This window comes from Gopherus evgoodei, chromosome 7 (assembly GCF_007399415.2).
Source record: "Gopherus evgoodei ecotype Sinaloan lineage chromosome 7, rGopEvg1_v1.p, whole genome shotgun sequence".
Classification (NCBI taxonomy): domain Eukaryota; kingdom Metazoa; phylum Chordata; order Testudines; family Testudinidae; genus Gopherus; species Gopherus evgoodei.
Genome location: NC_044328.1, coordinates 76,443,138 through 76,469,201, shown reverse-complemented (window position 1 = coordinate 76,469,201; position 26,064 = coordinate 76,443,138). Strand labels below are relative to the sequence as shown.

At 48.1% G+C, this 26,064-nt stretch overlaps 1 protein-coding gene across 1 annotated transcript in view; it reads right to left on the bottom strand.

Moving 5' to 3' along the window:
• SORBS1 (sorbin and SH3 domain containing 1) overlaps positions 1-26,064 on the bottom strand; it is a 279,021-nt gene that overhangs the window by 1,885 nt on the left and 251,072 nt on the right. The window contains 6 exon segments of the mRNA XM_030568445.1: positions 1,642-1,754; positions 4,511-4,569; positions 5,274-5,333; positions 23,303-23,497; positions 24,613-24,738; positions 24,847-24,961. Coding sequence (XP_030424305.1) covers positions 1,642-1,754; positions 4,511-4,569; positions 5,274-5,333; positions 23,303-23,497; positions 24,613-24,738; positions 24,847-24,961 — 668 coding nt within the window.

Genomic DNA, 26,064 nt, shown 5'->3' with positions numbered 1-26,064 from the left:
TTAGTGCTGGATTGACAGGGCTGCAGGCTAGGGGCCAGAGTGTGATCTTTGCTACATCCATTTAAATCAGCTGAAATCAATGGAGTGATTTGTCCAAGTGCGATGGAGAGCACAATCTGGGCCGGTGTCCTCAGAATACAATCAGGCCAGGCTTCCATGTGCTTTGCCTGACGTCCAAAGAGCTCATCTCCCATTGCATTGCTTATGGCCAGATTTAAAAAAGAGCCCAGCACTCAGTGTCCTTAGCTCTTTGGAAAATCTGGGCTGGGCAGCATACATACAGGTTTCAGAGGGTGCCTCAGCCCTGCTCTGGAGGGAAGCCCTGCTAGGAAAGAGATGAGCTCTCAAGCCTCTCAGGGTATGTCTACACTTGGAGCGTGAGTGTTAGGAGGAGGAGGAGACATAACCATGGCTAGCTCTCGTCGAGATAGCATGCTAAAACAGAGCACAGCTGCGGCAGCACGAGTGGCTGTCCTGAGTGAGTCTCCATCAGGGGTGCTAGGAACGTACTCAGCTGCTAGTCCCTTCCCCCACTCACACTGCTGCGCTGCACTCCATTTCCAAGCATGCTAGCTCAGTGAGAGCTTGGCAGGTATGTATCCTTGAATTGCCAATCACACCCCAGTTTGACGCGTGCACATACCCGTGGACTGTGACCCATTCAGCTCTTGGCATCTCTGCTGAAGCTGCTACCAGGCATGCCAGCTACCATCCCTTTTGGAAATGTGCAGTGCATTGGTATATTCCTTTTTTCTGCTTAAAGGAGAGTCAATCACCAGCTACTCCCCTACTCATCTACCAAACCCTTTCCTTCAAATCCTTCTTTAAAACCAATATCTCCCAGCAATCCCCCCTCATTAACACTCCCTTCCTGCTCAGCCCTTCCCCTGGGACTTGGCTTGTTCAGAGCAAGCGCCCTGAGCCAGGGGAAATGTGCATGAAGTGTAGTGCAGCCCTGCAGCACTGTATCAGTGCTGCAGAACAATTAGAGATGGCTGATTTTCTTCCTTCGAGACTTTTCTTCGATGAAAAATGGCCCTTTTAGGAAACTTAATTTGTCAAAAAGCTTTTTTTTTTTTTTTTTAAACATTTTCTGCTTTCTGTAAAAAATAGAAATTTCAAATTTTGGAATTTTGATTTTCTGGATTGTAGGGTTATTTTATTTATTTATTTATTTATTTTATGTTTATTTCCCCTTAACATATTTCTTTTTCACACACACACATGCCTTCCCCAGTTTTCCTTTTGCCTCTCTCTGCAACATGTCAAAGCTTCCTCATCTTTGGAAAAATTCCAGAGTGGTCAAAGAAAAACTGAAATTCTGTAATTATTACACCTTTCCAAAACTGGGGAAGTTTTGAAAAGTTAGAGTAGCAAGAGGAAAAATGAAAAAAATAAAAAGTTGGTGAGAAAAACCCATCTGCCTGGATATCATTCCTGTATTGTTCTCACTGGAAAAAATATGGGAAGAGAGGAAATTAAAAATGTTTCAAAAATATTTCATGAAAATTTTTGGGAAAAAACCCCCAAACATTGTTCCATTTTGAAGCAATTTCCAAATTTTGAAATTTTCCACAATTTATTCCCCATTTTTGATTACCTGTAATAATAATATTAATACTGAACATATGATGTACTCACCCACAAACCAGCCATCGTCGCATTTCTCCATGACATCTACAATATCTCCGTCTCTTAGCTCCAGCTCATCATCATTCTGGGGAATATAGCTGTACAGGGCTTGGTAGCTAAGTCTAAAGCCGAGGGAGGGAGAGAGATGTTACAAATTATACAGTGAACTCTGCTGACATCCAGTCACATCCAACCATCCAATACACACTACAGTTTGAAAAGCTACCACATGTCTATTGTATGTCCTATTGTAGAGTCCAAAACCAATTGTAAACAACCTGTGCTGCTAAAGCAGGGCTAGGCATTGTCACACGAATACAGGAGCAATAGTACAGCTGCATTGCAAGGAGCATCCCAGAGAAGGAACTGGGATTAGGAAGCCACAACTTCCTCTTTGTTCCACCCTTGCTCCCAGAGAGTACTGCTGGTAAAACCAAGACTCCACGATTCCTCACATCCTCCTAAGTCTGGGTACATCCACTCCTGCCCTGGGCAGAAGGGGTGTTCGTTTGCCTTCTCAGGCCTCTAGTCACATTCCATTGCACACTGAGTGTCCTGACACCTGACTAAAATGCCTTTGAGAAAGGTTCGTTTTGTGCACTGCAACTGTTTGAAGGAGAGGAGTATAGACAGGAGAAATCAGGGACCAAATTCTGCAGAGATACACACATGCAACTCCACTGCAACCAAGATGGAGCCTACGGGTTTGGAGATGAAGCTGACCCAAGCCCCTGGCTCTGAGTAGCCCCTGGAGCTTTGGGTGAAGTTTGGCTCCAGTTCCCAGCCTGGCGGCTCAGCCCTCTCTCTCCTTGGGAATGAAATCAGTGCTGCCGAAAAGTGCCACACGTCCAGCCCTGGAGACTCTAGTCCTCAAGTTCTCCAGAGACGAGGCTAGTGGGAAGCCCAAGTTCCGCTGATGCTGCCCCACCAATGGACTTCAATCACAAATGTCTATCAAGGAGCTAGAGAGCAGTTTCGGCTGAGCATTTCAAAGCCATCCAGGGGATTTAGACATACAGTTCCCATTAATATTAATGGAAGTTATGTGTTTAAATGCCCTAGTCCAGTGGTTCTCAACCAGCCCTAGGGATATGCAGAGGACTTTCAGGGGGTACTTCACTCATCTAAAACAGTGTTTCTCAACCTAGGGTTGGCAGACCCCATAGGGGTGCCAACTTCAGTTGGATGAATTCCTGGAGATTTCATCTCATGACATTAATATTTTATTAAAGAGTAATCTTTAAATCCTCAAGACTCCAGGACAATCCTGGAGGGTTGGCAACCCTAGCCTCCAGGGTGGTCATGGGATGGCTTTAGGAGGATTGCAAGTGCAGGGCTGGTATTAGGGGGTGGCAAGTAGGGCAACTGCTTGGGGCCCCACACCACAGGGGGCCCTACAAAGCTAAGTTACATGCTTCAGCTCCACCACCTGGGGCTCAGGCTTCAGACAAGCCTCCCAAGTGAAAAACAAGCTCAAGTATCACACTGAAATGTAAGTACAATATTTATATTCCAGTCAATGTATTTTATAATTGTATGGTAAAAATGAGAAAGTCAGCAATGTTTCGGTATTAGTGTGCTGTGACACTTTTGTGTTTTTATATCTGATTTTGTAAGCATGTAGTTTTTAAATGAGGTTGAAATTTGGGATATGCAAGACAAATCAGCCTCCTGAAAGGGGAACAGTTGTCTGGAAAGGCTGAGAACCACTGCCCTAGGCAGCTCTGGCAATCTCAGCATTAGTTGCTAAGCCCATTCAGTCCTTGGTTTCTTTGTGGACACTGCCAACAAAGGGCCTATTGATGCCAATGTAAAAGTGGCTATATATTGTGCTGTGAACAACTAGCCACCAAGGAGCTACTGTGAACCCACCAACTCATTTCCTATGAGCCAGATGGCAGGCACCAATCTGGGCTGCATTTGAACCAGAGACCTTGAGGAGAAAGTAGCAGGTTACGGAGTCTAATTCCCTGCACTAGCAGTCCCACCAGGAAATACTTTCTGTGCATTTAGCACCAAATTGTCCACTCTAATTAACCATGTCCCACCCACCATCTGCCTTGTGTCACACTTCTCTTGCCCTTGTCCCTCTTTATCTGTGCAACATCTATCATAGGGGCTGATCCTGCAGTCGCTCACTGCTGGGCATGAGGCTTGCTGTCATGAGTTCTACATCCTGTAGGAAGTATATGCAGGCGTGAGACTCTTAACTGGGAGAGCTCTCGAGCAGCAGCTGGGAACCTGATTCAGATCCTGTGTATGTACGATAAACTGAACATTTACCCTGTGCTAATTTCCATTACGCTTTGAAGGACTTCCTCAAGCTTCCTCAAGCACTTCTTTCTGTCTCCATGCATTGGTGTGATGGGTCTGATTCTCTCTGCTTTGCTCCTTGGGTAGTTTTTTACCCCTGTGCAAAGCACTACCCACTCAGGATAATCATGCTTCCACTTCTACACAGGTGATAATGACTTCACAAGGCAGTGAAGAATCATGCCCTCTGACCAAAAACTTGAGGCACAGTTTTTCCCTCCATCTATGTGTAAGAAACAAGGATTCAAGCTGCAGAAAGAGAAGATGTGGTACTGTCCACCCCAAGCATTCAAGAACCTTGAATCAGGGCACCCCAGTCATGTACGAGCAGCGCATTGTGCCCAGTGCTGTACAAACACAAGGGTCCTTATTTCGGGCTTTTTGCTGCAGAGACGAGGGCTAGAAACTTCCTTCCTTATTTTTGTAATGAAAGCTGACACTCTTGCATAATCACATGCCTCCAGGGCCTGGAGCTTTAGGGGAAACATCAAATAATGTCACACTTAACAGCATATGACAGATGCAAACCAGGTCCCTGGGAGAGAGGGCAACCAGAGTCACTTACATGTCTCCTGGTGTTTGACTTCTGTCGGGGCTTGCTCCTTGCTGATGTGCTTGAGGTTGCTGAGAAATGATTAGAGATGGTTTATTGTCATTAGAGGCCACCGTGTGGCGAGAGTCAAGAGGCTGAGAAATAGTACTGCAGTAATGAACAGACTTTTCTGCAATGTTTATGATCTCATTGCAAACTGCTTCCTGCGTGGTAGGCAGCATTGACATCCATGGAACACCCACAGAACAGTCAACAAGGAATGAGGGGGAAAGGGAAAAATAGACAGGAAGAGATGGGACATTCCAGATGCAGCACATAAGTCCAGTCAAACAAAAGAGTTGTAGATCCAGGTAAATATCCAGGTAGTGGAGTGCAGAAGGGATCCAGGTGTAAGCATGGAAAAACAGGCAATACAGAAGAATTTGGTACTCAGCTTGAAGATTTGTTTAAAAAAAGCATACAGAAGCATAAGAGGTTGCAGTTAGTCAGCAGTGGCACCATTACAATCGCTACAGTTGGAATATGAGAACGCACACTCCAGTCATGCACTACTCATTTAACTCTAATCCAATATAGACAATGCAATTATACCAATTCCATGTTGACTCTGGTAGTTTTTCTAGATGCTAAATTCTATTTCTCCATTACAAATACAATGATATCTAGATTTTTTTGTGACTAAGAAAGCAGCTGGCAACTTTAAATTCTATGAAGGCGTTACTGTCTGTGATAAGAGACGCTACGACTGTGCATCTGATTGAAACAGTGGCCTTACCACATAGCTCTTTTCAGACTCTGTGAGATCTGGTCCTGCTCTCAGTGAATGGTGAGAAGGCTGTGTGATCACCAAGCAAATTATAAGGAAGACATTTTAGCAAAAGTTACATTGGTCAGAATTAAAATTAAAAAATGATGCACAGAAAACCAAACAAAACACAAAACCACCCACCGCCACTTGATTCAGACAATAGGCTTTTTAAAACAGGGGACATTGGAGAGTACAGCAATGCAATTGCATTGCAGCAGCATGTGTGCTGCAAAGGATAATACAATAGCAAAAAAATTAAATAGGCAACTAGAGGAGGCAATGAAAAGATGAGACACAGCTAGAGACACAGATGGCAAACAGCGCTGCATTGAATTCCTGTAGGGGAAAAAGATATGGACAGAAGCACAAGTGTCAGACTGTCAGACCTTTAGGCCAAAGGCCCTAATGAAAAAGGCCATTGCCATTATCTCTGGAAAGGCCCTTGGAGACATTTTGGATCAGGAAAAATGACAGCTCAGCTGCCTCCTAAAGAGTGGGCCAGATCCTCAGCTGACGTAAATTGATGCAGCTCAGCTGAAGTCACAAGTGCGTTGCAGTCATAGGTGTGGGAACTAGTAGTGCGGGAGGTGCTGCAGCACCCCTAGTTTTTGTACGGGGTCCTGCCTGCCACCCTGCACCCAGGGCCCCGGTGCTGCTGGCCCCGCACCTGGGATCTCCGCTGCAGGACCTGTGCCCAGAGCTCTGTTCTTGGCCCTGTGCCCAGGGGCTCAGCTCCTGGCTGCTGCTGGCTGTGCACCCAGGGCTCTGGTCATGGCCCACCACCTGGAAGCACACGAGGTCTCCACAGTCACTGCCCTCACACTAGAGGCTCTGCTCCTGGCCTTGCATGGGAGGTCCCAATCTTGGACCCCTTACCCCATCTGCATCCCCCACCCCAGAGCCATGGCCCCGCTCCTGGCCCAGCTCTGAGGTGTGGAGGAGGGCACGGACAGGAGTAAGGGGGGAGGTGAGGTAAAAAGTTTGGCATGGGGGCCACTGGCTTTCAGCAACCCCACTGTAAAAAATGTCCCAGCACCACTGGCTGCTGTCACTGCATGGGAGCTACACTGATTGACACTAGGTGAGGGTCTGAGCCGTCACGTGAATTCTAAGAATGCAGCAGCCTTTTGGAGGGACCAGTGCTTCTGAACAGAGATGGGCCTGTCCCAACCCCAACATCTAAACACGTCCAAGCTTTAGAGCCATTGTGAACACTGCCACTTAGATGCATCTTTTATTCAGCATTGCTCCTTCTCCACCTCCCCCACCACCACCTCCCCATTGGAGAGCCATTCCCATGCCCTAAATTACTTTCAAGAAAAAGCAGTTTGTCTGGAGAGTCTCAAGGTACAAGCAACTGGATGGAACATGAAAAACATCCCACTACAAATATTTGCATTTACATTGCAATCTTGCATTTTTTACACACTCAAAACTCCTAAGGAAAGCAGTGGGCATACTGCCTGTGCAAGGAGTGCAGGACTTGTCCTCTGTAGGGCTATTACTCTAGTCTGCAATACAGATGGGTTGCCTAGGGTAAATTATGTTGCCACTAGCTGTGAGCTTTCAGTAAAACATTAGACCCAAATCTTTTTCCAGAGGGTCCATTTCACTCTTTCCACATATATTTTGTTCATTTCTGTGCACCCTCTGCACTGCTGAATTCTCCAAAGGCCTTGGTGTGCTGGCAGCTCAGGAGAAAGGCTGCTCATGGCATTTCCATACAGAGTGGAGGGAGGAAATAGAGAACTTAATGGATGGCAGGAGATTTCCAGCTTGAGTTTGGACACTCAAGAGACTCAGCTAGTTCAGAGGAGCACAGCGGGGCTAACTTCAGCCAGGGGGTAGCTCCCTTGAAGTTTCTGTGAACATGAGTTCCAGTCTTCTGGAGGTTCCCCCACTGCTACATCAAAGACTAAAGTATCCTCTCTCAGTTCCTTCATCTTAAGGTCCCTGACCAGTATGCCCACCCAACCGCAATACAGCCAGAAATCTCCTCTAGTCAGTCTGGCTCTCTGGGGATTAATAATTACTCCTGGATCATTTTGCTCAGAAACTATTTGTTCTGACTTTGTATAGAAAATAGAAAGTGATTGGGATGGGCTTACCACAATGGAATTAGAGCTCATGGCATTTATTGGGTAGTCTGAAATTGTTACAGGACTTTTGGAAGTCATTCCTACACGGCCAGCGTCAGTCCTGAAAGGCTAATAGGATGACTACAAAGTCAAAATCAGTATTTTACAAAGGAACTCGATATACTACATCAAAGGCAAAAAAATCACAGTTAACTGAGGAGGGAAACGCTGATTTTCATGGCTATGGAACACAGCATCTACACATAAGAATTATGGTTTGATTCAGGAAAACTCAGGCTGTCCCATCCTAATACATTCCTTGCTGGAAATGCTCCTTAAGCCCATAAGATAGTAAGGCCCATGTAAATGGGTACACTTCCCATGGACTCACATGGAGCTGCACTGGTGCATATTATACACACACACACAAACACATACACACACACACACTGTAAACATCTGGCTCGTCTCCCACCATGCACTTTCAGTATCTACTCATTCGTCCCCACCATAGCAAAGGCCTGGTGAAATTAGTGGGCATCTGTTCCTTGACTTCAACAGGACTTGGGCCAAAAGTGGAGGTGATTAGCTGGACCTAACTCAGGATTTGCCCAGCATGGCCCATAGGGGTGCAGCTGGGAATAATGTGATGAGAAGGAGAAAAGGGAAATGTGGGCTGAACTGCAGGGAGAACCACTGGATTGTGGGATAATCTCCCAATGGTAGGAATGGAAACCCCAATCCTCTGGGATAGTAAAACTAGATAGGCACAAGCCTGGGCAATATAGGGTAAGGAACCATCCCCAGCTAGCAGGCAGTGCGGGAAGGAAGAGAACGAGGTGACCTATGAGGCAGAGATTCCAAGGCCAGAAGGGACCCTTGTGACCATCTCATCTGGACCCCCTGAGTAACACAGGCCAGAGACCTGCTGCACATAATACCTAGAACAGTGCTCTTAGAAAAACATCCAGTCTCAAGTTTAAAATGGTCAGTAATGGAAAATCCACCATGATCCTTGGGTAATTGTTCCACTTGTTAATTACCTTCATTATTAAAAATTTTCACTTTATTTTCAGTTGGAATTTGTCCAGCTTCAACTTTCAGACATTGGATTGTGTTAGACCTTTCTCTGCTAGATGGAAAATCCCATTATTAAATATTTGTTCCCCATGTAGATACTTATAGACTGTAATCCAGCCATTCCTTAACCTCCTCTGTGTTAAGCTAAATAAATTGAGCTCCCTGAGTCTATCATTACAAGGCATATTTTCTAATCCTTTAATCATTCTCGTGGTTCTTCTCTGAAACCTCTCCAATTCATCAACATCCTTCTTGACTTGTGGGCACCAGATCTTTTTATCTCTACTTTCTGGAGGGTCAGGGGGAGAAGGGGAATGTATATATGATCACATTGCTGTCCAACAAATGACCCTGCCAGCGTGGTTTCGTATTCAAATGGTCAACATTTTTTAAAAGAAAAAAGATTTTGTAGAACAAAAATATCAATAAATTGGGGACAGGGAGGCAGCATTTAAATATAGCATGTACACATGGGTAGAGGGGCTTTCACTGGCACATTCAAACATTGTAATTGCCCTCTAAATGAACAGACACACAAACTCAGAGGGCAGGCTGAGGTATCTGATCATATGATGCAGGGATCGGCAACCTTTCAAAAGCGGTGTGCCGAGTCTTCATTTATTCACTCTAATGTAAGGTTCTGCATGCGTCATACATTTTAACGTTTTTAGAAGGTCTCTTTCTATAAGTCTATAATATATAACTGAGCTATTGTTGTATGTAAAGCAAATAAGGTTTTTTAAATGTTTAAGAAGCTTCATTTAAAATTAAATTAAAATGCAGAGCCCCCCCGACCAGTGGCCAGTACCCGGGCACTATGAGTGCCACTGAAAATCAGCTCACGTGCCGCCTTCGGCACATGTGCCATAGGTTGCCTACCCCTAATATGATGCATAAATTAAAAGCTGTAAAACAGAGGAATCCCCTGGAGAAATTGATCCACCACCTCCACTGGTGTTTAATTTAAACATAAAGCTCTATAAGTAACATACTGTACAAAACCTATCAAAGCCACAGATTTACAGTAATGCTCAGTGCTAAATCCGCACCTTAGCAAATCACTTAAACACATGCTTAATTTCCACTGACTTCAATGGCACTAAGGTGCTTTACTGAATAGAGAGAAACTTAAGCACATAAGGTGAAGTTATACAAACATTAACTATTTAGTCATATGGCCATAGCCTGCCTTGTTCCCCGTGTCACAGACATGAGTAATGACACAGCTTTTTAATGATACCAGAATAAATCTGCACAATTTAATAGTCCAGACACCCACTGATATAGGGTTTTCTTGTTAGAAAAAAGATCATGAGTGGGATTTTCCAAAGTGCTCAACACTGGCCTACCTTTTTCCCCATCGTCTTTTTATGGGAGGATGTTTATTCATCATCCTGAAAAGTATAATGCATGAACTGAAGGTGGCCCAGTGGGCTAAACACTGTTATGGGGCCACCTTACTTTCCCATCCACACATTCATGCCCCATGTGTCCCTTAGTCTGCACATTCCCTTGTACGACTGATGGACAGATTTTATTTTACAATTGTTAATAGTCCCTTATAGTGGGCTTGGAAATATTAGACCTGGGACTTTGATTGAGGAATGGAGTTTTATGACTGAGCCTTGGGGGCACTCCCAGATAATTAATATATATAAATAATATGGATAGGGTGTATATATTTGTAGTGTATATGGGTGTATATGTATGTAAGGTAAGTGAGGAAGTGGGATACCAGAAGGAAATACAAGGAGGCAGGTGCAACAGGGGAGGCCTCCTGATTCACACTGAGAAAGTAGAGCAACTGGATGATTATTTTAGGTGCCTGTACATGAATACACGAAGCCTGGGAAACAAACAGGAAGAACTGGAAGTCTTTATTCCGGCAACTAACAGAAGTTACTAGATCACAGGCCCTGGTTTCTCATGGGAGACTTCAATCACCCTGATATCTGCTGGGAGAGCAATACAGTGGTACAAAGACAATCCAGGAAGTTTTTGGGAAGTGTAGGGGACAATTTCCTGATGCAAGTGCTAGAGGAACCAACTATGGGCCTCTTGACCTGCTGTCAGGGCCGGCTTCATGACCCGTGGGGACCGATTAGAATACTCAGCAGCGGGGAGTCCGCTCCGGGTTTTCCGCAGCCCTGAAGGACCCCCCACCGCCGAAATGTCGCCAAAGACCCCTCCCAGAGCAGGGCCCCCTTAGGCACAGGGGCGAGGCCCTCTTCGGCATGGGGCCTGATTCCGGGCAATTGGGTGAATCAGCTTAAAGCCGGCCCTTGCTGCTTTTCACAAACAGGGAAGAATTGGTAGGGGAAGTAGAAGTGGGTGGCAACCTGGGCAGCAGTGACCATGAGATGGTCGAGTTCAGGATTCTGACAAAAGGAAGAAAGGAGAGCAGCAGAATACGGACCCTGGACTTCAGAAAAGCAAACTTTGACTCCCTCAGGGAACTGATGGGCAGGATCCCCTGGGAGGCTAATATGGGGTGGGGAGAAGAGTCCAGGAGAGCTGGCAGTATTTTAAAGAAGCCTTATTGAGGGCGGAGACAAACCATCCCCACGTGCAGAAAGAACAGCAAATATGTCAGGTGACTAGCTTGGCTTAACAGAGAAATCTTCGGTGAGCTTAAACTCAAAAAGGAAGGTTACAAGAAGTGGAAACTTGGACAGATGACTAGGGAGGAGTATAAAAATATTGCTCGAGCATGCAGGGGTGTAATCAGGAAGCCCAAAGCATAAATGGTTGCAGCTAGCAAGGGATGTGAAGGGTAACAAGAAGGGTTTCTTCATGTACGTTAGCAACAATAAGGTGGTCAGGAAAGTGAGGGACCCTTACTGAACGGGGGAGGCAACCTAATGACAGATAATGTGGAAAAAGCTGAAGTACTCAATGCATTTTTTCATCTTTGTCTTCACAGACAAGGTCAGTTTCCAGTCCCAGACTGCTGCACTGGGCAGCACAGTATTGGGAGGAGGTGAGCAGCCCTCAGTGGTGAAAGAACCATTTAAAGACTATTTAGAAAAGCTGGACATGCACAAGTCCATGGGGCCAGACCGAATGCATCCGAGGATGCTGAGGGACTTGGTTGATGTGATTGTAGAGCCATTGGCCATTATATTTGAAAATGTGGTGATAGAGGGAGGTCCTGGACGGTTGAAAAAAGGCTAATGTAATGCCCATCTTTAAAAAAGGGAAGAAGAAGAATTGGGGGAAATACAGACCAGTCAGCCTCACCTCAGTCCTCGGAAAAATCATGGAGCGGGTCCTAAAGGAATCCATTTTGAAGCACTTGGAGGAGAGGAAGATGATCAGGAACAGTCAACATGGATTCACCAAGGGCAAGTCATGCCTGACCAACCTGATTGCCTTCTATGATGAGATAACTGGCTCTGTGGATATGGGGAAAGTGGTGGATGTGATATACCTTGACTTGAGCAAAGCTTTTGATACGGTCTCCCACAGTATTCTTGCCAGCAAGTTAAAAAAAGTATGGATTGGATGAATGGACTATAAGGTGGATAGAAAGCTGGCTAGATCATAGGGCTCAACTGGTAGTGATCAATGGCTCGATGTCTAGTTGGCTGTCAGTATCAAGCGGAGTGTCTCAGGGGTCAGTCCTGGGGCCAGTTTTGTTCAACATCTTCATTAATGATCTGGATTATGGGATGGATTGCACCCTCAGCAAGTTTGTGGATGGCACTAAGCTGGGGAAGAAGTAGATACACTGGAGGGTAGAGATAGGGTCCAGAGTGACTTAGACAAACTAGAGGATTGGGCCAAAAGAAATCTGATGAGGTTCAACAGGGATAAGTGCAGAGCCCTGCACTTAGGATGGAAGAATCCCATGCACTGCTATAGGCTGGGTACCGACTAGCTAAGTGGCAGTTCTGTAGAAGAGGACCTGGAGATTACAGTGGACAAGAAGCTGGATATGAGTCAACAGTGTGCCCTTGCTGCCAAGAAACCTAACGGTATATTGGGCTGTATTAGTAGGAGTATTGCCAGGAGATCGAGGGAAGTGATTATTCCCATCTGTTCGGCATTGGTGAGGCTGCATCTAGAGTATTGTGTCCAGTTTCAGGTCCCTCACTAAAGAAAGGATGTGGACAAACTGGAGAGAATGCAGCAGAGGGAAATGGAAATGATTAGGGGGCTGGGGCACATGACATATGAGGCGAGGCTGAGGGAACTGGGCTTATTTAATCCGCAGAAGAGAAGAGTGAGGGGGGATTTGATAGCAGCCTTCAACTACCTGAAGGGGGGTTCCAAGGAGGATGGAGCTCGGCTGTTCTCAGTGGTGGTAGATGAGAGAACAAGGAGTAATGGTCTCACGTTGAAGTGTGGGAGGTCTAGGTTGGATATTAGGAAACACTATTTCACTAGGAGGATGGTGAAGCATTGGAATGGGTTACCTAGGGAGATGGTGGAATCTGCATCCTTAGGGGTTTTTAAGGCCCGGCTTGACAAAGTCCTGTCTGGGATGATTTAGCTGGAGTTGCTCCTGCTTTGAGCAGGGGGTTGGACTAGATGACCTCCTGACCACCACCAGCAACACACTGGTGACCCAAGATAGCTGATCTGATAAGTAAGCGTGCTCTCCTCTGTAGGAATCATGATCTAACAGAAAACCACCAGCCAGGGAACCCCTTTAGCCCCTCCCTGCAAATCCCCACATAGTGTAATAAGGTATGGATGTGCAATAAGGGTAACCTATAACATGAATAAACAGTACTGCGCAGGGCTGGGGTGGCACACAGCGGGAACACACACATGCAGGGGATTGTAATTTTATGTAGAATTTGGCCTATTTTAATGTATTGCGTTGGTACTAGAGGTAGGAGTGAATCAGAACCCCAGTCCAAACAGCCCCACATGTGAGAGGGTCTGATATCTGGAACAAAACTTGGCTTTGAATTTCACTATTAGAGCTGCTCTCTAGAATGAGCGTAATTGGGACTGCAAACTGAAAAACACCCACAAACACTGAGGATGAGCAGTGTCGAAATTGAGGTCCAAACGTGGGTCTGAATTCTGTAGCTCAGTTTAATTTCTGCTAAGAGCTTGTCTATATGAGGAAATATACCATCATTACTATTGGAATAACTCCCACTTGTGGACACTGATCCAGAACAACAGTGGCCTTTTTTCAGTTTTGCTTATGTCACTTTTATAATTATACCAGCATAGGAATGCTGGAACATTTCCCCACGTGGACAAGACTTAGTGCTTTCAGCATTCAGTTAAAAATAATAGAAGGCCAGATTTGGAAACCTGCCCACGAGTTGGTGCCCACAATTCTGCTCATGCAAACAGTGTCTCCACAAGCCATTCAGGTAATGGGATATCTATTTGTACATACAAATGTGCTAACTGCACCCTAAATAACTGCTCACACACAGAGGGCAGGTTGAGGCCTCTCATAATTCAATGCATAATTTTAACTTGATCCTCACAACGCTGTAGTTGTCAGGGCATATGGAATAAAAATGTTGGCCTGATAACCCCCCCAGAAGGACATCAAAGTCATACTATCAGCAGGGCACAAAACCATAAATAAAACAGCATCTGTTCAGCATTTAGTCTGAAAGTGCATCTTTAGGATTATCATTTTGTGATCACGTCCTGTTCTCTTTCTCTCGCATACACATGTGCAAAAACACACACACACAGCTGTCCCTTGGGCTGGTGAATTGGGGCACCCGCCCCAGACCCCATGCTTTGTGGGGGACTGCGGGTGGGGAGGTGAGGCGGGAGGTGAGCAGGTGAGCGGAGTGAGGAGGTGAAGTGGGGGTGCGAGGAGCAGCCCCACTATCAGAATCACCCCCTCTCCCCAGCGCCTGATGCCCACTGGCAGGTCTCGCCGATCAGCACCTCCCCCTCTCCCAGCACCTACCAAGGAAGGATCAACTGTTTCTCAGTGTCAGGAGGCGCTGCGGGGGAGGAGAAAGGGCATAGCATGCTTGGGGGAGAGGGCAGAACTGGGAGGGGAAGAGGTGGGGCGGGAAGAAGCAGGGTGGGGCTGAAGCCTTCGGGGAAGGGGTGCAGTGGGGGCAGGGCCTGGGTGGAGTCAGGGGCAGCACCCCTCGGCAGATAGATGCTAAGTTTCTAATGTCACGGGTCCCGCACCCTGCCTAGGGACAGCCCTGCACACACACACAGCTCCGAGTAGGGATGAGTGAATAAAATGTTAGGAGAAAACACAAACCCACAAGTAAATTGCAAATTTTGATTTTTTAAAATCTGAACTAGAAACAAACCCACCCTTGGGGTCAGGTACTTGGAATCTAAATCAAAATGGTAAATTCTGGGGGATGGGACTGGGAAGGTGACTGTTTAATGAACATTTGCCCATTCAAAGCCCTTGTCCCCAGGGGAAATGGGGACAGAGGTGAGCAAAGGGCAAATTGCAGGCTTATCTCCATACTTCACCCTCAGAGAGCAGCTGATGATCAGGGAAATGACTAAAAATGGCAACAGGTGTCCAGATTCATCCTCCATTAATGAATTCTGGATCAAATTTGCACACTTTACTGGTGAAAACAAACAGCAGCCCACACTAGCCTTTGCAAAGTGTGTGCTTTCTCCTTCATATATTGCCAGCCAGTGGAACTGAGCTGGAAGTATACTGATGTGTAAACAGACTAGAATACCTCTTACTCCTTTCGGGGGAATAGAAAGGAGGGGTTATCAGCTGTTCAGTGCTGACACTCAGGCCATGTCTACATCTAAAATTTTGCAGCGCTGGTTGTTACAGCTGTATTAGTACAGCTGTATAGGGCCAGCGCTGCAGAGTGGCCACACTTACAGCAACCAGCGCTGCAAGTGGTGTTAGATGTGGCCACACTGCAGCGCTGTTGGGCGGCTTCAAGGGGGGTTCCGGGACAAGAGAGCAAACCGGGAAAGGAAACCAGCTTCGCCGAGAGCAAACCGGGAACGCCGCGGTTTGCTCTCTCGGTCCCGGAGCCAGCCAGCAAACCGCAGGGAAGGAGACCTGCTTGCTCGGGGTTCCGGGACCGAGAGAGCAAACCGGGAACGCCACGGTTTGCTCTCTCGGTCCCGGAGCCAGCCAGCAAACCGCAGGGAAGGAGACCTGCTTGCTCGGGGTTCCGGGACCGAGAGAGCAAACCGGGAACGCCGCGGTTTGCTCTCTCGGTCCCGGAGCCAGCCAGCAAACCGCAGGGAAGGAGACCTGCTTGCTCGGGGTTCCGGGACCGAGGGAGCAAACCGGGAACGCCGCGGTTTGCTCTCTCGGTCCCGGAGCCAGCCAGCAAACCGCAGGGAAGGAGACCTGCTTGCTCGGGGTTCCGGGACCGAGGGAGCAAACCGGGAACGCCGCGGTTTGCTCTCTCGGTCCCGGAGCCAGCCAGCAAACCGCAGGGAAGGAGACCTGCTTGCTCGGGGTTCCGGGACCGAGGGAGCAAACCGGGAACGCCGCGGTTTGCTCTCTCGGTCCCGGAGCCAGCCAGCAAACCGCAGGGAAGGAGACCTGCTTGCTCGGGGTTCCGGGACCGAGAGAGCAAACCGGGAACGCCGCGGTTTGCTCTCTCGGTCCCGGAGCCAGCCAGCAAACCGCAGGGAAGGAGACCTGCTTGCTCGGGGTTCCGGGACCGAGGGAGCAAACCGGGAACGCCGCGGTTTGCTCTCTCGGTCCCGGAGCCAGCCAGCAAACCGCAGGGAAGGAGACCTGCTTGCTCGGGGTTCCGGGACCGAGAGAGCAAACCGGGAACGCCGCGGTTTGCTCTCTCGGTCCCGGAGCCAGCCAGCAAACCGCAGGGAAGGAGACCTGCTTGCTCGGGGTTCCGGGACCGAGGGAGCAAACCGGGAACGCCGCGGTTTGCTCTCTCGGTCCCGGAGCCAGCCAGCAAACCGCAGGGAAGGAGACCTGCTTGCTCGGGGTTCCGGGACCGAGAGAGCAAACCGCGGCGAAGCTGGTTTCCTTTCCCGGTTTGCTCTCTCGGTCCCGGAACCCCGAGCAAGCAGGTCTCCTTCCCTGCGGTTTGCTGGCTGGCTCCGGGACCGAGAGAGCAAACCGCGGCGTTCCCGGTTTGCTCCCTCGGTCCCGGAACCCCGAGCAAGCAGGTCTCCTTCCCTGCGGTTTGCTGGCTGGCTCCGGGACCGAGAGAGCAAACCGGGAACGCCGCGGTTTGCTCTCTCGGTCCCGGAACCCCGAGCAAGCAGGTCTCCTTCCCTGCGGTTTGCTGGCTGGCTCCGGGAACGCGAGAGCAAACCGCGGCGAAGCTGGTCTCCTTTCCCGGTTTGCTCTCTCGGTCCCGGAACCCCGAGCAAGCAGGTCTCCTTCCCTGCGGTTTGCTGGCTGGCTCCGGGACCGAGAGAGCAAACCGCGGCGTTCCCGGTTTGCTCCCTCGGTCCCGGAACCCCGAGCAAGCAGGTCTCCTTCCCTGCGGTTTGCTGGCTGGCTCCGGGACCGAGAGAGCAAACCGCGGCGTTCCCGGTTTGCTCTCTCGGTCCCGGAACCCCGAGCAAGCAGGTCTCCTTCCCTGCGGTTTGCTGGCTGGCTCCGGGAACGCGAGAGCAAACCGCGGCGAAGCTGGTCTCCTTTCCCGGTTTGCTCTCTCGGTCCCGGAACCCCGAGCAAGCAGGTCTCCTTCCCTGCGGTTTGCTGGCTGGCTCCGGGACCGAGAGAGCAAACCGGGAAAGGAAACCAGCTTGATTACCAGAGGCTTCCTCCTTCCACGGAGGTCAAGAAAAGCGCTGGTAACTGTCTACATTGGATTACCAGCGCTGGATCACCAGCGCTGGATCCTCTACACCCGAGACAAAACGGGAGTACGGCCAGCGCTGCAAACAGGGAGTTGCAGCGCTGGTGGTGCCCTGCAGATGTGTACACCTTCAAAGTTGCAGCGCTGTAACTCCCTCACCAGCGCTGCAACTTTCTGATGTAGACAAGCCCTGAGCTGTTTATGTTACAACAGTATTAACACTGGCTCCTTTGGTAGTGTTTGCAGTGAATTTGGGTGTTAGTGGGTTCCACAGAACCAGCTGAAACACCAGGCTGGACAGCTATGCCAGAAACACTCTACCCTCAACACAAAGCAATCAAGCCAATAATCACAGAATTAGCCACCCACTGTCCTACAGATGTGTCCGATCCAAAACTCTGGATGCAAACACATACAAACCTCATGCCCCTAACTTTGGGCCCCTTGAAATCTGATCCTGAAGTTTACAAGGGCCTCCTACCTTCCCAATGTGCTGAGCCAGAACTCCAGGTCCTAACAGGTCCTAACAGCTTTAGGTGTTCCCACTCCAGATCTGAACGCTGCAGCCTGAGCCCATCTTTACTGGCCCATACCAGAAAAAGGTGGTTAGTAACTTTTGGAAGCAAATAAAAAACAACCCCTGCAAAACCATCTTCTTGATACAGTACATCCCTCTTACTTAGACATGGATAACAATTTACTGGGGCCTTGGGCACAAAGAACATTTTAGCCACCTACACTGAGCCATATGGCTCCACCCCCTGCTCCTCCCTTCCCCCCAAGGCCCTGGCCAGGCCGGAAGTGGGTAAAAGCTTCCCAGGGAGCCCGGGCCACCTACCCTGGGTGGCGCGCCCTGGGGAGCAGGAACACAGACTGGGGGTTACTCTCAGGCACGCTGGCCCCCTGCCCAGGGCAGGGAGAGGGTCTGGGGCTCCCCACAGTGCACATGCACCAGCTTCTTCTGGTCTCTGGGGGTGCTCAACCCCCTGCTCCGCCCCAGGCCACACCCTCTTCCCCCAAGCCCTCACCCCCTCCTGCCCCTGCTCCACCACCGCCCCGCTTCTTCCTGCCCAGTTCCATCCCCTCCCCGAGTGCTCCCCGTCCCCGCTCCTCTCTCCCCTCATAGTGCCTCCTGCATGCCGCGGAACAGCTGATTGCTGCGGGTGGGCACTGGGAGGGAGCGGGGCCTGTCTGCTCGTGGTTGCAAAGCACCCACTAATTTTTTTCCCTCCAGCTGGAGCACCCATGGAGTCGGCACCTATGCCACAGCAGCCCCGGCTCCCTGGGCAGCTCTTAAATGATCCACAATCTCAGCATCTCTCCTTCTCTGGCTCTGGAGGGGTTTAACACTGTGGTTCCCTTGCTTAAATCAATATCAAGGCTTCATGTCATGAGACTACACAGACATCACAAACACGGAAAATACAATGGCTCCTACTTCAAAGAGCTCCAAACATTCTTAAAAGCCAACACAATAAGCAGGGCAGGGTATAGTGGGGGGGAATTTGGGCACCCTATCTACCACAGCCGGGTGGGCGAGGGGAGAGGAGGAGCCAGGGGCAGGGCCAGAGTTCCGGCACTCCTGAAGGGGCCCATAAATTGGCTGGGGTTCCTGGGCTCGGGCCCCATTAGCCCATGCAGTAATCCACCACTGCTCTTACTAATTAGGCTACTGATCCCTCCAGGGACTAACCACAGCAATTCCAGCTGAAGTTCACTGTAGCTACAGGCACTCAGGATCCAACAAGATCAAATATGTCTTAAGCTAACACTTTGGAGGAATTTAGGGCCAAATCCTTAGCTGGTGTAAATCAGCTTAGTTCCATTGACTTCAACAAAGCTACACTGACATATAGCCACTGAAGATTTCACCCATGCTGCTTACTCCCATCATTTCCACAGTGTCTGGAACTAACTTTAAATGACCCTTTAACAGGTTCACCATATTAAAGTCAGCAGATGTACTTCACCTGTGAAATCAACATATGGACAAGCAACCACTTAACAAACTAATAACAATAGCATGGAAACAGCTCCGAGCCACAGAATAATTACCAGCAACAATGGTTACCTGGGGCATTCTGACCCTGCGTGTAAGTCTAGGAGGTGGTTGTATTGTGACAGCAGAGGAAGAATGTGCAGAGGAAGAGAGAAGAGCAGATGAAGAGAATGAAGTGTCTGCAGTCTTTTAAAGGAAAGAAAAGTTGGTCAGCTAAATGCATGATTTCTTATCAGAATCACTGCTATCATCTTTTGTAATAAGAGCATCCTTTATATATACACTCAAATTTGGTGCGCACATTGCAAACGTAACTCCATGCAAGAGACAACACATCTTCCTAGCTCATCCTTCTTTGCTTACAACTGGACTGCATTTTAAAATGTGCAGAATGTTAAGCTTATGTAATGGCTGCTGGCAATACATGAAGATGAAAAACTTTATCTTTTTGTAAACCTTAGATACAATTTTGGTGAAGACCCTGGTTAATTTCATATGAAAAAAATATAATTTGGTAGCACGGAACACAGTCTCAGAAAGCATTTTTCCCTCCCTTGTTTAATTCTGGCCCAGATTTTACGTTGCATCAAGATCAGCTTGATACAGGAAAGGGGAAGGGAGCCAGTTCCAAGCACCTGATTCTGAAGCTGCCAAAGCCAAAGCCTGGGTGTAAGCAAGAACAACCTAGGGGTCTACTGTAACTTACTCCAGCCGGTTATGGTCTCCAAGGGACCATAAATCAGTTGAGATTTGGCAGAGTAAGGGATGTTGGGGGTGTTGAAGCCAACTATGCCAGCTCCCGCTAGCTGAGAGCTCCCCTAAGATTCCTCTATTCTTTTCACAGAGCACAGCTTGCTCTTCAGCAACAAGTGTATAAATAATTTTAAATAACTGACTCACTCTTGGGAGAAAACACTACGGCTTTAATTCTTAGGTCCTTTTACCTCACTCTGGCAGTGTAAAGGGGCCTTACAGTGGGTGTTAGTGATATTTACATAAAGTGACTGGTAGGGTAAGTGAGAATCAGGCCCACTGAGTGTGTTACAAGAAAAAATGACTCCTGCACTTTAACTAGCTGGCTGTGCAAATACATAGACCCGGGCTAGAGGTTCACAGCAACTCAGGCTCCATTAGGTTCACCCACCTTCATTTTTAGGAATGAGAACAGCATAGATGTTCTCCCTAGCTAGGATGAAATTTATACTTCAGGGCATAAACTGATCACCAGCTAGGGTGAGGGAGGAATTCCCTGTAGTCCATTGTTTTCGTACAGAGAGATGAATTGCATGGAGGCTGCAATATGCCTTCCTCTGACACATCTAGTAATGACCACTGATTGGGCCAGTATAGCAGACTAGATGAGGCTTTGGAATATTTGTCAAGGCAATTCCTACTTTCATGCTTATTCTCAACTAACTCTTTCCACAGCCTTGCTGAATCCCTTCTAGGCCATTTTAGCCCCTTGCATGCTGGAGACAGTATTGCTAACAGCCACTAGCTAGCTATAGTCCATAAAGGGACAGGCAACAGCTACTGGCTCTGTGTGGCCAGCTGAGCAGTAAGGATTTGAACACACAAGTAAGCGTAGGGTTTCAGAATAGCATACACATGCAGGAGAAGTACCTTGTTTGCTCCGCTTCGAATCTCTCTCAGTTCACCTTTCCTTGTGCCACTTTTCTCAGCATTATTTCCCTGCCCAGTAGTGATTAGCTCCTGACATAATTGGCTTTCCCCAAAGGAAGCAAAGGATCTCTTTTCTGGGCTCATATTCTTGTCTAGGTTTGATGTTTTCAGGCAACCCTCCACAGAGATCTTGGGCATGGGATTAGAGCCTTTGTCTGTCTCCTTCCAACCCTCCCTCTCACTGTTTCTGCTGCCTTCTCTATTATTTCGGACCTTGGTTTGGTTGCCAATGACATCACTGAGCTCGGAGAAGAAGCTCTCGGGTCTCCCAACAACCGAGTGAAGGGTCTGACAGCTGCTCAGGCTGGGGGAAGGGCAGCCAACAAACTTTTCTTCGCTTTGCGGAGTGGAGTGACTGAAAGTGTGAGCAGAGGACAGTGGCCTGGAGGGGAAAGATGGCAGTGGCGATATAATGGACCGTGGCGTGGAGGAGCCTGAAAAGTTAGAATGGTGAAGGCTAACAGAAGGGGAGGGGCTGGCTGCAGCTGAGGGCATGAGATAGTCCACAGGACAGAGACAGCCTTCAGGGAGAGGAGGCAATGGAGGGGTTGTGACAGGAGTACTGCTAGGAGACACTCCCACAGTCAGGGAAATCCACTCGGCCGTGATTGCCTGCACCTCTGGAGACAGGGCATGGCGTGGGAATGGCAAAGGTGGAGGAGTTGGTGTATGGAGCAGCTCAGAGCCAGGAGACTTAAAAGGAAAGAAAAGGAAAAAAAGATAGAAATAAGACAAATGACAAGAAAAAATACAAAATTCTCAAACACAAGTGAAGGCAGTGAGGAAATGAAGAATGGGTGCAGGAAAGCAGACGACACAGCATGGAGGATAAACTCTCACTGGGGGCTTCATGCAGACTGCAAACCCTTACTCACACTGAGAAGTACCTTGCCCCTCAGGGACTGGAGCCATGGGGCTGCTGAAGGAGTCAGCACTGCTACCAGGCAGGGAGCATCCCGAGAGTTGGCTGATTTTAAAGCAAGTTCTAGGTTTATGAAACTGGAACAAAGGTGGGTTGAACTCTGCCCTTGTCTAGGGGTGCAGGGCTCTTGGGCATGACAGGCCTAGAGCTTCCCCCGATCATATGTGCACACCAGCCATGCTTTGCAGGAAACAAGAATGAAAGGAAGAAAACAACTGCTTTTACTGAGAGAATTAACAAAACTGCTGAAAAAACTAAGAAAGGGTGTGTACAGGCTTCCAAACCAAGGGAAAAGCTGGCAGTGAGGTGGCGGCAGGCATGCCATGGTGACGTAGGATGTGCCAGGCCCACACACACTGAAGCTAAGTTGAGATTCACTTTTTCAGGGAACCCCAAGAAAGCAAGCATGGTGTCCTCTTCACTCAATAGCCAGGAACAGAAATACCTGCTAATAAGTACACTAAAGGAAGACAAGGACAGAGACACTGACTGTAGCCCTGAAATTTCCAATCCTTCCCTAGTCTCTGTTGCATGCCCTAACTTCCTGACTCTCCTCCCCCAGCATTACTCACTTGAAGGTCTTGTTGTGTATGTTGAACAGAACCAGCTAACACCTTTCCTTCTCTCCCTCACCCAGGGACTCAGGCCCCGTGCCTGCACATACCTCATGTATGTACTCAACTTTAAAGCAAAAATGTTTGCAGGTACAGGGTGAGTGTATCAAAGGCTATAAAGCCCCACAGTCAGTCCTGGATCCGAGATTGCCACTAGAAACAGGACAAACTGCAATCCCAAACTGCCACCGGCCGCTGTCTCTGTGGTGGATTTAATTCACCGGTTTTTGGCTTCAACTGGATTTTACACCTATTTTAAAGGCAGTTTCGCATTCCTAATGGGGCCAGACTGGCAGGCCCTAGAGACTCAAGCCTTCCATTTTGCTACTGACCGTGTACAGCATGAGCAATGGTAACTCGGGCCTCTGACACATTGTCCTGCCCAGCTGTCTCAGCCCTAAGCTGGAGTTGCTATGTGGAGGGATAATTTAGGCCCCGATTTAAATCCCATTGAAATTGATGGAAGGACTGCCACTGACCCCTTTGGCTCAACGCCCTTTTAATCAAACAGGATGCCCACTGCAGTGATCATTTGACTTGTGTAGGCACCGATCTCATCAAACGGGACCAAAGTCACTGACTTATCCCTGCAAAGGCACTGAAATTCACTCAACTTGCCATCCTTGCCAACCTAGCCAAGGTTCAATCTGTGATCAGAGATGAAATGCTTTGTGTCCTGTCCCCAGTCTTCCCAGCCACCCAGTCTTTCTGGTAAGTGAAGTGTAACCCCCTTCAGCTCAGCATGCCCTGGGCTGGTACAGTGGGAGCGAACTGGACAGGATGGATGGTGCTGCTGTACAGTACACCCTAATCTGGGGATTTCTTCCTGCACACAAATGACTGCTTCCTACTGTTCTGTAAGGTCTAGTAACTGGCTACATCTAGCCTGGGTACCTGCGGGGAAGCCGTTGTACTGCGATTAGGGGAGTGAGACATCAGCAGCTCAGGGTAATCAACAGCATTCTTCACTAGTGGCCGCTTGAGCACATCCACGTAAGTGACAGGGAAGATGCCTTGGCGATTGGTACCAGAGATTTTCCCTTCGTACCAGTTCTCATCAACTCGCCGAATCACCGTGATCCTTTCGCCCTGCAGGAGAGAACCATCACACAGCACTGACGCTAATCCAGCGTGTAAACTTGCAGCACAAGAGATGAGAGCCCTTGCCCCAGCTGAATTCAAGCCATCTGTGCCATGTGGCCCCACCCTTCTTGACATGGCAGTATGTTTCTGAGTTGAGCTGACTGGGGAGGTTCACCCCTCCTGACGCTAGCTCAGGCTGTCTGCACACTCAGACAGGCAGCAGTCATTCTTGGGTCACATTTCACAGAGTTTCTTTGCATACAGAATGCAAGAAACATTTTTTTTTATATGAAAGCTGAGGTTCTGATCTCATTATGTGAATTCCATAGCAGAATCCCTAAGCTCTGTCCTCAATCCTCTTCCCTTCTGTTCTGCTGACAAAACACACAAGAAAGACTTTTGAATCCTGATTATAAACTGCAAGCTCCAACCTTGAGTAAAATGAAAAAGAAAATAGAGAAAATGGAATTTTAATATCAACACATATGCAATCATCTGCCACGTATGAGATGGAGAAATTTTGCTATTTAAGGTACTTTAATAAATGTGTTCAGTTCTGCTCTGAAAAGTGAGTGAAAATGGCACCTTCTTACTCTCTGTCTACATTCATTGCCTTACATGAGCACTACAGTAACACAGATATGTGTTCACTTCTATTCACTCTTGTGATCTGCTTTGGCTCAGCAATGCTACGTGAGTACAAGCTAGCCAGTAATTCATCAACAGAAAGTTGATGTTCCAGTGCAGAGTCACATTCTGCACTCATTTTACACCCATGCAACCCAAGTGATGGCAATGAGACTGTGCAGGTGTCACTAAAGGCCTAATCTAGCATGCAGAATCACAGCACCAGCACTGCACCCATGCTAGTCCCTCTGGAGTGGGAATACAGCACGTGTCTGCTTTCTGGGATATAGACAGTCTCCCTGCAAAACACTCATCACAATATACTACGGCGATGGGTGCTGAATAAAACCCCCAAGGATTAGATTAAGATAATTAGATTATTATAACATGCACAAAATGGTTGCCAATTTTAGTGGATCAGCCCCTTTGAAATGATTCACCATCTGGTTTGTTTTGATGAATGCTTTCACCCGTCACGCCAATGAGGATCCTACCTTTCTGAATGAGATTTCCACACGAGTATCCCCGTTAAAGTTAAATTTAGCCACAGCATCTCCATACTCTAAAACTTGCACCGGGGCCAGCTTTTGGGGCTGGGCTTTTTCAGCAGGTGGAAGTAGCTGAAAGAAAGAAATGAAGTCCAATGACCCGTCAGGAGCCCACGAGCAGGTGGCTCTGAGGCAAAGCTGTGGCTCTGCAATGACAGCATTTCAAAAGGAAAGAGGTACCTCTATGTAGGAGCGTGGGAAGATGCCAACTCTGCCATGGTGTTCTCCTTCATACCAGTTCTGGTCAATCTGCTTGTAAATGTAAACAATGTCTCCTTTTTGCAGAGGAAGCTCCCTGTTAATGACACATTGGTTACAGCTGAACTGCATACTGTCCGCAAACAAAGCACAATGAATTTCACGGCATGAGAGAGAGAGAGGCTGTGTATATTTACCCTGGACATCCGAAGTGCCATCCCATATATCTGCTGGGTATCTCACACTTTCCAGGGGGTCCCTATCAACCCATTTGCTGCAAGGTGGGTTTGGGAAGAAGCATATAAATCACACTCAACCGACTCATCTAGATACTACTCTGTTGTTCTTACTATGAGATGCCAAGGTTTTGCTCACTGTCTGGGTGCATTGTGGGTGTGGCTTTCCATAAAGGAGGTGTGGCCAGACATTACTGAGCATCTCCCCTTCACAAGCAGGGGAAAGGCAAGGCAAGCAAGTGTTAAAAGCACTAGCCACTGGCTGCTGCTGCTGCTGGATAGGATGGGAGGAGAGAGGGCCGTGCCCACTTTCCTGCTTTGGACTGGTCATTTTGCCTGCACACTTGTTTGCTTTGCAAGGAGATAAGTGAGCCAGGACTATTCTGAGAGAGCTTAAGAGGAAGCTAATTTGCTGATAATGGAAGCACCATATACATGATGCTCCATGGCCAGCCAGCCTTTGCAACCGTTATAGACTTTGCTTGGACCAGTCCAGCAGTGGGATTTGAACTTGGAAACTTCAGCAAGAAAAGCAGGAATGAAAGGACCAACTGTATCAGACTCTCAAACCTCTTCTATGGGCCAGCCAACAGCGAATGACAAAAACCCATCCTGTCCTCTCCTAACATGGATGACACAAGCTCCTCTCTCTCTTGGCCACATCAACATCAAACGTACATAGTGAGCAGGTCAAAAACACTGTTCTCTCTGCAAGCTCAGGCTGGGATCTAAGCAACCAGCTGGGTTCTTCCTGCCTCTCAAAACATCACCAGTAATAAAGATACTGCAGTCAGGACACAACTGGCAGATCCGCTTACAATGGATGAAGAGGAGTTGAATCCAGCGCACCCTCCAGCAGGGACTAGCAGGAATAAACACTTGTTTGTGTCAGTGAAGCAACTGGATTTGCCTCAAAAACATACGGGGAGAAGATATACAGGGTATACAAAGCTCCTCTACTGAC